Raw genomic sequence first — 12,487 nt, forward strand, 5'->3', positions numbered from 1 at the left:
AAATCTCAAGAGAATATAGTAAAAAATCATTAAAGAAATTAAAATGCTACACTAGAAAATACTCACTTATACAAAAGAAAGCAATGGACAGGAATTTGCAGCAATGGACAAATTCCTAGAAAGACAGACTACTAAAACTGAATCAAGAAGAAATAGACAACTGACATAGATCTATAACAAGCCTAGAGATCGAACTAGTAATAAAAGAATCTACCTACAAAGAAAAGCCCAGATCTAGATGGCTTCATGAAGCCATCTAGATGAATTCTACCAAACCTTTAAAGAAGAATACCAATACTTCACAAAATCTTCCAAAAAAATAGAAGAGAATGAGTACTTCCTAATTCATTTTATGAAGCCAGTATTATCTTTATACAAATCCAAAAATGACAAGAAAACTACAGGCTAATTTTTTTATGAGTATGAATGCAAAAATTCTCAACAAAATACAGCAAAATGAATTTAGCAACTTACAACAATAATTTTATACCCTGATCAAGCAGGATTTAACCCAAGAATGCAAAGTGGATTCAATGTCTGAAAATCAATTACTGTAAATACATTGTATCAATAGAATAAAAAATAAATATCACAAGGTGATCTCAATAGAAGCATATGACAAAATCCAGCACCCTTGCATGATAAAAATACTCAACAACCCCTTCCCTTCTATGTAATAAAGCCTTTTCGGAACTTGGGGGTCTTGTGCTGGTCTGGGGAAGGTGGGGGGGCGAACCTTCCAGGGTGCACTGGTGAGGGGCAGGGTGTATAGAACAAGCAGCCAGGCAGTACTGGAAAGGGGTTTTAATCATAATTAAATATTCATATATGTCAAAAAAAATACTCAACAAATTAGGAACAAAAGGGAAGTGCCTCCAGCTGGTAAAGGGCATCTACTAAAAACCCACAGTTAACATCATGCTTACTGGGGTAAGAGAGGATGTTTTCCTGCTAAGATAAGGAATAAGACAAGGAGGCCTGCTCTCACCACTTTTCAACATTGTACTAGAGGTTCTAGTCAAGGCAGTTAGGCAAGAAAAGAAATAAGATTGAAAAGAAAGAAGTCAACAGTCTCTATCTGCAGATGACATGATTTTATATATACAAAATCCGAAGGAATTAATTTAAAAAACTGTTGCTACTGAGTTCAGTAAGATTGGAGGATACACATCAATATACAAAAATCAGTTTTATTTTTATAAACCTGCAGGAAACAACCTGAAAATTAAATTCAGAAAATAATTTCATTCATAATAGCATCAAAAAGAACAAAATACTTAGGAATTAGCTTAACAAAAGAAGTACAAACTTTAAAAACTACTATAAAACATTGTTGAAAGAAATTGAAGATCAAAATAAATGGAAAAATATCCCCTGTTCATGGATCAGAAGTATTAATTATCATGATGGCAATATTCCCCTAAATGTTAAGAGCTAAAACTATAATTAGATCAATTGAACCTCATCAGATTTAAAAACTTCCCTGCTTCACAGGACACCATTAAGAAAGTGAAGACAACGCACAGCATGGGGGAAATATTTGCAAATCATTTATCTGATAAAGGGCTTATATCCAAAATTACAACTCGATAGAAGAAATCACCCAAATAAAAAATGGAGAAAGGATCTGAATAAACATTTCTCCAAAGAAGTTCTACAAATGGACAATAAACACATGGAAAAATGCTCAATATCATTAGTCTCTAGGGAAATGCAAATCAAAACCACAAGATACTACTTCACACCCACTAAGATGACTAGAATCAAAAAGTTTGATAACAAACTTTTTTCCACAACAAATGTTTGCCAAGATGTAGAGAAATCAGAAGCCTCATACACTGCTGGTGTAAATATAAGATGGTGCAGCCATATTGGAAAACAGTATGGCAGTTCCTCAAAAAGTTAAATATAGAGTTACCATATGTCTCCACAGTTCCACTACTAGGTATATACCCAAGATAAATGAAAACATTTTGCCCAAACAAAAACTTATACACAAATGTTTATAACAGAATTATCCATAATAGCCAAAAGATTGAAACAACGCAAATGATTATCAACTGACGAATGGATAAACAGAATGTGGCACATTCATACAATGGAATATTATTCAGCAAAAAGGAATGAAGTACTGATATATACCACAACTTGGATGAACCTGGAAAACATTACCCTAAGGGAAAGAAGGCAGCCACAAAAATCCATATATTATATGATTCCATTCATATGAAAGTCCAGAAGAGGAAAATCTATAGAGACAGAAGGTAGCTTGGCGAGGGATGGGGTGGGATGGGGAAGATGATAGCTAAAGGGTATAAAGTTTCTTTCTGGAGTGATGAAAATGTTCTGAAGTTGGCCATGATGATGGTTGTACATAATATACTAAAAACCACTGAACTGGACATTTTAAGTGGGTGAATTGTATGGTATATGAATTATATTTCAGGCTATTTTTTTAAGATTTTATTTAATTATTTGGAAGAGAGTGAATGAGAAAGAGAGCATTGGCAGGGAGTGTGCAGAAGGAGAGGGAGAAACAGACTCCCCACTGAGCAGGGAGACTAACATGGGGCTCAATCCCGGGACTCTGGGATCCTGACCTGAGCCAAAGGCAGACACTTAGCCAACTAAGCCATTCAGGCACCCCTCAGTAAAGCTATTAAAAAAAAAAAAAAAAAAAAAAAGAACAAGGGAGATCTTTGTGTACTATTCTGCAATAATCTCCAAAATATTTTGTTAAACAAGAAAACAAGATGCAATAAAAAAAAAGAATTATTTCAACATCCTATATGTGATGGTAGTTGAATCTGAGTTAAAATTCATAGAACTATGTGACAAAAGAGAAAAAGATAATTTTATTGTATGATAATATAAAAAGACTAAATCTTAGAAAACATAATAGAAATTGAGAGAGAAGAGGGATTGTCACCAGAATTGTTCACCCTGGTAGTGAACATCAGGGAAGTCGTCAAGAAGAAAGTCATACTTTAGAGTACCTTGAAGGATGATTTGGGTCTAGACAGATATTTAAGAAGAGGTTTGATGAAAGGAAAATCATTTCAGGCAATGTTAACAATGAGCAAAAGTACAGGGTAGAGAATTTCTGACTATCTGGGGAAGCATTAATTATTCAGTTCTGCTCAGAGGAAAGCTATCTACAAAAAAAGAGAATAGATCAAATTGTGGATCTCCTTGCATGTCAGGTTAAGAATTAAGGGGGGCCTGGGTGGCTCAGTCGGTCAAGCGTCTGCCTTCGGCCCAGATCATGATCTCAGGGTCCTGGGATTGAGCCCCCTGTCGGGCTCCCTGCTCAGCAGGGAGTCTGCTTCTCCCTCTCCCTCTGTCTGTCCCTCTCCCACCCTGCTTGTGTGCTCGCTCTCTCTCTGAAATAAAATCTTTTTTAAAACAAGAACTAAATATTATACAATCAGTGATGAGCCATGAAAGGAATCTGATCAGAACTCTGCCTTAAGGGTGTTATTCTATAAAAATTATTAGTAAGTAGGAGTCCAGTTAGAAGACTATTCTAGTGGTTCAGTCAAGTGAGAATGAAGAATTAACACAGAAGGTGGCAAGTTGTGAGAGAAGGGAACAGATGGGGTTGACATTGTGGCGCATGTGGCAGCTGGCTGGGGAGTAAGAGAAAAGTCCAAAACCTGACTGTTAGGTTATGAGCCTAGGTGACTTGGGAGGGTGGCACTATCGCAAAAAGGAAGCAAAAGCAGAGAAGTTGAGTTTAGTTTGAGGAACTAGGAGACCTCTAAATAAAAGATTTAGTGGCAGTTAAAGAGAGGAGCCACATAGCATCGCAGAAAGAGAACATGGCCCATTTCTTCAACTGTAAAATAAGAGATGTGGATTCCAAAGGCAGTATGTTATAGTGATTGAGAGCAAAGATTTTAGAATCCAACTTGCCTGGGCTCAGCTACTCATTAGTCTTTTAATCTTGGACATGTTATTTATGCCCCGTGTGCCTCGGATTCTGTAAAGTGGGGATAATAATTGTATACCTACCTAATATGACTGCTGTGGGGAATATGTGTACAGACAGGTATCTTAGAACAATGCTTGGGACAAAGAAAGCTTATTGTTATATAGATGAAGTCCTTTTCGATCTGATGATCCATTGTTGCTATATGGTCAATTTCTATGACACTGCTCTTCCATCCTTGGAGGTCAGGGCCAGAGATACAGGTTAAGCATTCCTTTTCTAAAGTAATATTGAACAGTGGTATGAGATACCAAAGGAGAAAATAGAAAGAACAGATCAATGGCAAGGACAGAGTGGTGGGGAGCATTATATTTGGGGGGGGGACAGTAGGCAGTGAAGGAACATTGGGAGAGAAAGCCAAGTGGAGTAGAAAAGACAACTTAAGGGAAGATCATCTTTTAGAGTGGAGGCCACTTGAGTTCAGTGTGAAGGATTATGGGACATATCTGATGGACAGGGAGAAACTGAAGATGAAAGCAAAGGAAATTCATAGATGGAGCATAGTTCTGTGAACATTCAAGAGGAAGGAAGCTAATTTCTTTCTTTGAACTGGGGTTAAAGATAGGAAGAATATATGGCAATGCAACTGAGCTGGGGCAGCTGGAATGTGAGGAGGCTCATGTTGGAGAATTTCCTTTTTACGTTAAATAAGAAACAAGGTCATCTGGAAAGAGAGAGGAAGGTGGGGAATAAAATTGAAGAGTGTTTCTAAGCAGCAGCTTCAAATATTTTCTCTAATTCTGTCCTTTGTATGAATAAAAAACAAGTGATCCATGTCAGTTATAATAGGTAGTATTTACTGAGCCTTTAATATCTGCTTGGTATCATGCTAAGAGCTTATTTCAAATTTAGAGGCAAATGGCATTACTAGTATTATCTACCTATTACAGAGGGTAATGCATGACACAGAGAAAGGATTAGAAATTGCGCAAGGTTACCCAGCTAGTAAGAGGTGGGACCAAGACAAGTCGACCTGAGTTCTTAACAATCATGCTTTTTGAGGTTTTACTTTCAAATTTCATTAAAGCAGTGAAACACTGGTTCAAGAATATGCATGCATTAATGGGACAGAACACAAAATATAGAAAAATAGTTCATGTATACAGTGGAACATTTCATAAAGTCACCATTCCAAATAAGTAGGGAAAGGATGGCTTGATTGATAAATTCATTGTGCGATTAACTATTTTTTTTTGAATTAATTTTGACCCTGTATTTTAAAATATGTATAACAGAAATCAGAACAGTGGTTGTCAGTAGGAGAGTAGAGATTAAATTAGGGGCACAAGAGAACTTTCTGAGATAATAGGAATGTTCTATAATTTGATTAGAATTAGACTGGTTACACAGGTCCTTTTTTTTTTGGTTAAAACTCATTGAATTGTACATTTAAAATCTGTACGTTGAACTGTATGTAGGTTTTATCTCAATTTAAAAAAAAAGGGGGAAATCCATAGGTAGATCTCCAAGACATCGTTAAATGAAAAAAGCAAGGTATAGAATGAGACTGATGATGTGATACCATTTGTATAGAGAAAAAAGAAATAATTGCCACTGAACAAAATTATTTCCGTGGATCCACACTCATGTATGTAAAGGTCTCATGAGTCTTGGGTCTAACTGCCCTACTCCACCAAGAGATTCTTCCTCTATTGTCAGATTTCTTGACAGTTCTTGACGGTTTCTTGAATGCAAAGAAAAGACAGATGTTTATGTTCTAACATTAGTTAAGAGTAAATCTCTCCACTGTTTATAATACTCATTGGTATAACATTCTCTGATGAAGAAAGATATTCTATCAGCAAATCCTAACTAAAAAACATGACTTGTTTGTATCGTATATTTTGAAAAGCAGCCTAGTGTGATGCAACTGGCGTTGAACTAGAAGTTGTCAGATGATCAAGTTCTTGTTCTGACTCTGCCACCGATCACACGGCTATTTTGGACCTAGCCATTTAATCTTCCTGGGCTTCAATTTCCTTGTTGGTTAAATAAATGAGTAGATGGATGACTGAGGGTCCTTCCAGGCCTAAGATTCCATAAACCCATTTCATTCACATGGACTTTATATGAAATAGGTCACTTGACCTACAAGAGACATGTGGAAAGTAAGGTTTTCTTTGCTTTTATAATTTGGAACAGGTGACAACCAAAGCCAAGCAACTGAAGGATTCAGTTACCTGCTCCCCAGGTGAGTTAGCACCCACTTCATCCCACTGATCTAAAGTGATTTCCTCAAAGTAAATCCCTTTTTATAATAACTACTTTAAATACAATGGTTTAGTAGCTTTGGCCAATGAACTCTACTGGTCATATCCCTAAAAGGGGTCAAATCACAGGTACCAACAAAACAGTCCAGTCCCCCCCCCACACCGTGGGTGCTAAGATGGAGTTAATACGTTTAAAAAACTGTAAAAGCCTTGCTAGTATCGAGTGGAGGGGGCACACAGGGAAAGCCACTCTGCACACCCCACAAATGCAACTGTGCACTTTCCCCACACTGTCCGCCTTGTCACCACCATGCACACAGCACAGTCTTTCAGAATAGACAGGCAGCTTTCCCAGTGTTTCTTAAAAAATCTATGTTTCTTAAAATATGTTTCCTTCAGACTCACTGGAATTCTGCTAGAATCTCTGTACTGTTTGCTTGGAACCAGGAAGAAAATACTTCCTAACACCTTCCAACTTAATTTAAATACAGGTCCCAAAGAGAGCAATGCAGGTGAGCAAACCCAGAAAGTCATCCCCAGGGCTCTGCAACCTTCAGGAAAGAGGGCATTTCCAGATTCCTTTTCCACTGACACGGTTATTTGTCAGCACAGAGGCTGAAATAGGCAATGAGAAGCTGCGTGAAAGAAGCCTGCCTCCAAGACACCCTCTAAAAACTGTATTCTTGAAAAGGCAGTGTGGTGTAGACTGTTGCACAGATACGGATCTTGGTAGAGAATCGGTGGAGTCGGTAAAAAGTGTGAACAGATTAAGAGTTGTGTAGTTGAACATTCAGGGGTATCTCTGAAATGGCCCCCATGCCTGGGAGACAGAGTCTGTTTGTCCTTTACTGTCCAACATGGTGGCATGGCGACACCAGGAGCAGCTTTGAGCAGAGAGCGGGTCCCACAGAGTCGGTGGCTCACCTGCAGATGGCGAGCATAGCACAAGGTTTGACAGATTCACTTTAGCTTTGCTAATGGAATTAATAACAATTCTGGATGGTAAAGAACATCCTTTTTTACCTAAAAAGTGGCAGGTTATTCCTTCTCAAAGAGCTCTTTGGATTCTTTGGTCACAACCTGACTCTGTTTATAACCCACTGTCCCTCAAAGTGTTGGTAAGGACAGAAACTTGGAATCAGGCAGAACTGGGTTCAAATTCCACCTCTGCTGCTTTCTGAGCCGCATTTTTGTCATCTGTAGAATTAGGACAATGACACCTATCTTTCTAGAACACTGTGAAAACTAAGTAAAATAATATACACAGAAGGCCTTCCCACATCGTCTGCTGTGTCAGGGGCAATGTTGTTACTCTTGTCACCTGACCTGACCCTGCCCTTCCATCTGTGTGATGTGTCCTTCCTCACAGGAATGGTCAGACTCTCTGAACTCAGGTCTACAGCTCAGAATTCCAGGCCCACCAAGGCCACCACGGCCTTGCCAGATGACATCATCACCCAGAGGGAAGGTGCGAAGCAGGCTGAGGGGGAGGAAGGCGAGCAGGAGGACGACGACGGCGAGCCGGGGACAGTGGTCCCGGAAAGCCGGCCACGGAGGCGAAGGCCAGCCAGGCCGCCTGAGGCCACGGCAAACGTGGAGCCAGAGGAGAAGGTCAGAGGAAAGAGGCAGAAGGACTTTGATATATCAGAACAAAAGGAATCCAGCGATGAGGAGAGCCAGAAGAAAGACAGAACTCGTGCTGCCGAGGAGCCATGGACTCAGAGTCAACAGAAACTTCTGGAATTAGCATTACAGCAGTACCCAAAGGGATCCTCTGACCGCTGGGACAAAATAGCCAAATGTGTCCCGTCTAAGAGTAAGGTGGGTGAGGCGGGGAAAGAAAGAGGCCTCTGTACTGGTTTTAGGGTACCACTGAACTAGCTGCGGCCACGTCCCCCAATTCTTCACCTTAGTCCTACCCTTCCGCCCCCAGCTGCCCACGCGATCTCATTGACCAGGGGTCTTCGCGTGTAGTTCTCCTGACAGCGTGCCGAATCTGTCCCTGGCTTGATTAGTTCTGTATCAATGAGGTCAAGATTCTAAGGTAACCATTCTATAGACCGGTTGGTTTTTCTCAGGGAAAATTCCATGTAGAGAACATAAATTTCACCACCACAAGTCTGCCAACCTTCTGGAGCATTCACCCCGGTCTGGCAGTTTGAAAGCAGCCCGGGATGGCTGGGCCGCCCCCCCCACCCCCACCCTCGTCCTCCTCAGTGGGAGAGGCTCTGCAGGCCGGCAGGCCTCCCCGGCGGGTAGAGGCTCCCTGTAACCGGAGTCCGGAGAATGTTTCCCTCTCCCTCTGTAACGGCCTTCACCCGAGAGCCTGTGTGGTAGGTGAGCATGCTGTCGTGGTCGTCAGGCCTGCAGGCATGTCCCTCCGGACTCTGCAGCTGCCATGGGCTCACCTGAGACTCTGGAGGCGGGGGTGGGGGTGGGGGGTGGATCTGAGCAAGGTCGATATTTAGGATTCGGCACACCCTGGAGCCTTGACTGTTTATACTTCACTCTTTCCCCTGTTTACAGCTGTTAGGATCTGCTTCAATACACCTGCAGTTAGTTGTCAAACAAAACCTCAGACAGGTGGGCAGATGGGGTGCCCCTGGGAAAGCCAGCCCCTCACCCCAGTCTTTGCCTACTGTCTGTCAGTTCGGGGCTGTGGAACTCGTGGTGTGATCCTTCCCATCCGGGCCTTTCTCGAAACACCCAGTGTCTCCTGGGTTTCTTTCCTTGTCGCTTTCCTCTCAGTCTGAGGCACCAGGAATGCTGAGAAGTCAAAAGAACGAGTCTCCTCTGCCTTCTGTGCCTGTATCACTCAGCAGCCTCTGGGCACACTGATGTTCATTTACATTCTTATTTTTTTTTTTAATTGAAATTCTATGTTGGAAAATCTAGCTCGTGGCCATGAATGTCCCCGTGTGTACAGGTCTAGTTATCTATCACCTACTCGAAAATGATGAAGTTGAGAATTCCTGGGGAGAAAAATAAACCATTAGCAGTTGATCTATTTGAGAAACACGGATTCTCCCAGCCTCTCCAACTGGTTTGCCAGAAGTAATTATTTTCCCTGAATTTCTCTAGCATCTGTCAGGACACAGGCATCTACATGTGTGATGAATTGACATTGGCTTAAAATGAAGGAACTCGAACTGGATTCCTAAGGATAGAACATTCAGAAACTCATTGCCTCAGGGTTTGGAAACCCTCCTGTTTGAACCAGAAATAAGCAGCACTTTTATTGTCCTGCAAGGTTTCCCTTTAAGCCTTGACAGTAGAACCAGTTCCAGGAGAGGTAGCCTGCTGGCTCGCCTGCTATGGAGTGACTCCCTGTAAGTGGCCTGCAAGCCACTGGGAATTCTGGGCCTGAAGGAGGAGCCTTTGCCTGAGGCACATGCCAGGTCGGGCTCACTGCTGCCCAGAGCCCGGGTCGTGCTGTCCTCAGGGAAGTGTTGGGGCTGCGTTGGTGTCATGCACTAGGCTGCACCCCTGGGCAGCGGAGCTAGAAGACAAGGCTGAGATTTTCAAAGACCCTAAACAAGTAGTCTTTGGAGAGCCAGCAAAGGCACTTATGAGAAGAAAGTCTCATACCACTCCTAAGCTAGAATCCTAGGAAAAGAATGAACATCCATGCTCTGTCCGTGGCTGATCGAAGCATCTGCCACGGAGCAGAAATCATTTCACATTAGACCTCGTTAGTGAAGGCGTCCAGTGCCATTGAGGTGAGTGTATTTTGAACAGAAACAAATGGATTCTGGAAAGTACCTTGTGACAAACATGAGACTAATAGGCCCCTCCCCAGCATCACCCCAGTTAGTTCTCAGTTCTCACCCCAAGCTGCCTGTAGCTGTCACCCCTTGGGGTGAGGATTCAGGACTAACGCGGAGCTGGGCAGCTGGGATCTGAAGCTGGTAGTTCTGCGTCAACAGGCCAGAGGATGTGGGGGGGGGGGGGGGGGGGGGGCCGGGACGAGCAGGAGGAAGTTTGGCACACTCCCTGCCGTGGTCCTAGGAGGCCAGCGAGGCCACCACAGGAAGGTCCCAGCAGCCCCTTGAGGAGGGGCAAACGCAAACGAGAATGATAATCGTGAATGCCTGGCCTCAAGTTTTTTGGTTCCTCTGATGGGGCCATTTGATGATACAGTGAAATGTTAAAACCGATCACTATCGTTAGCAAGTTGAAAGTCATAATCATGGTAACAGTGGTGTGCCTCACACACCTTGGCCCTGGGCCCCTCAGGCCAGCGATTCGCACTGCACCTTGGGCAGGGCTTCGGCCGGCCTTCTGCAGCGCCCGTGCGGCCTCGTCTGCCGGTGAGCGGCGGACCCAGCCGGCCGCGGCGGGTAGGTGTGCGCGGAGCCGGGTAGGTGTGCGCGGAGGCGGTAGGTGTGCGCGGAGCCGGGTAGGTGTGCGCGGAGGCGGTAGGTGTGCGCGGAGGCGGGTGGGTGTGCGCGGAGGCGGTAGGTGTGCGCGGAGCCGGTAGGTGTGCGCGGAGCCGGCGGACGGAGGCCGCCCCACCCCCACGGGGCACAGGCCGCAGGTGGCCACAGCCGGCGCAGCCCGCGTCGCTCAGTGACTCGTGGAAGTAACTCTCACCTCTCTCTTTCTCTTCCTACAGGAAGACTGTATCGCTAGGTACAAGTTGCTGGTTGAACTGGTCCAAAAGAAAAAACAAGCCAAAAGCTGAGTATTCTGGAAGATGATGCTCACCTTCATTTTCCAAAATGATTATTTTAAAAGTCTTATGCAGAAATTTGCATTTTGTACCTCAGTATTTCCATACGTCATGTGCCTTAGTAAAAAAAAAAAAAAAAAAATTAAAAAATTTTAAAAATGTTGTGCTGTATTGTTTAAAACAAAGACTGTTAAAGGAGAAAAAGGATCTGGGTATTTTACAGATTATTTTCTTTCTCATCATTGCAAAGCTTACTTTCCTGCAGACCAACTCAGTAGTGCTAACAATCAGCAAATACAGGATTTTGAAGGAACACAGGAGTGAACTAACATGTAAGAATTAAACTTAATGTGTGTCTTTGACCGAAGAGCTCACGGCTTCGGGAGCTTATCGGCAGCAGGATGCAAGTGCTCGGGAAGCTGGCTAAGAATTGTGTGAGGCTATCTTCACTATAGTCAGATCTATCTAGAAAAAACATTCGTCTACATGAACAAGGAGAGAAGGGGATGAAGGTAATAAACCGGCAAGTTTGGGTTGTTTGGCAGAGCCGCGTCCCCAACTGCTCGAGCCGCCAGGCCGCCTTGTCCCTTCCTGCCAGCAAGCCAGAGCAGAGCCCCAGGGATGCAAGGGGGCCAAAGTTGCTCCCCCAGAGCCTTCTCCAGAAGCCGGCGGGGCTGTCCCTGTGCGCCTGCCTTGGCCACGGCCGCCTCCCCATTCGTTCTGGGGGTCTGGAAGGAGTAAAGCCTGACAGAGGGAAACCATGGAGAGCACTCGGTTGTTCTGGCTTCATTCTGGCCCTGGGGCCCCTCGTCTAGGAATCCAGCTCCAGGCCTGTCTTTCATGCAGCCTGGTGGTCCAGCTTGTGGCCTTCTGGGATTCTGCGAGCATCCTTCTGTTCAAATACCCTTTCTACTTGCAGTACTTTGAACTGGGTTCCTGTCGCACGTACCCCCAAACTGCATTACAAGAGTTCTGGGCTTCCAGCTTGGGGAGAGCCCCACAGGGGTCCAAAGATACCTAATGAATTACAATCGAGGCTACGGTTTCCTAATTTGCCTCCCAGCCCCATCTTTCTAGACTCCTTAAGCAAATAAGGCTCTAGCACAGCTTTCTACCCATGACTATGCTGCCTACCACCTTCTTTAAAAAGAAGTCAGGAAGGGGCCCTTTCCTCAGGGGATTCTGGGAGCCGCCAAGTTTTGCTGAAGTGAGGGGGGGCAGTGGGCTGGGGGGTCCCAGAGCTCAGCCACACTCCACAGACCTGTAGGGTTCAGTTTGAGCAAGGTCATGGCCAAGAAAACAAACGAGCCTCCCAGAGGAACGTGCTACACAGATCATGCGGGGGGGTCACGCACGGCAACGCCCACCGGCAGCCCCCTTCTCCTGGCCCGGCTCCCCTTCCAGAGCCACCAGGGGCAGGCTTAGTTGTGTTGTCTTCAGGGCGGGAGTCTACATATTTCACTAGGTGTCCCCAAGGGTCTCTCACCCCACAAAAAGCCTTTTACAGCCTCTGCTGTAGTATTTATCCCAACACGGCCCGCGGACAAGGAGACCCCTCAGACGTGGCCTCTGAAGAGAGGTTCACGAACTGGGGCCTGGACCAGCCTCCCTCAG

The 12,487-nt window shown here is 44.2% G+C and overlaps 1 protein-coding gene across 2 annotated transcripts in view; it reads left to right on the plus strand.

The window, feature by feature from the left end:
* DNAJC1 (DnaJ heat shock protein family (Hsp40) member C1) overlaps positions 1 to 11,022 on the plus strand; it is a 222,870-nt gene extending 211,848 nt beyond the window's left edge. The window contains exons 10-13 of one of the 2 annotated variants that reach the window (XM_025891920.2): positions 6,134 to 6,182; positions 6,693 to 6,713; positions 7,571 to 8,022; positions 10,817 to 11,022. In XM_025891920.2, the coding sequence (XP_025747705.1) occupies positions 6,134 to 6,182; positions 6,693 to 6,713; positions 7,571 to 8,022; positions 10,817 to 10,885 (591 nt within the window). In that variant the 3' untranslated portion in view covers positions 10,886 to 11,022. The remainder of the gene's footprint in view (positions 1 to 6,133; positions 6,183 to 6,692; positions 6,714 to 7,570; positions 8,023 to 10,816) is intronic. The other variant, XM_025891921.2, reaches the window with a different exon arrangement.
* Positions 11,023 to 12,487: the final 1,465 nt, after the last annotated feature.

The sequence above is a fragment of the Callorhinus ursinus genome, unplaced genomic scaffold (assembly GCF_003265705.2).
Source record: "Callorhinus ursinus isolate GAN/ISIS: 27379988/994484 unplaced genomic scaffold, GSC_fseal_2.0 scaffold63, whole genome shotgun sequence".
Classification (NCBI taxonomy): Eukaryota; Metazoa; Chordata; class Mammalia; order Carnivora; family Otariidae; genus Callorhinus; species Callorhinus ursinus.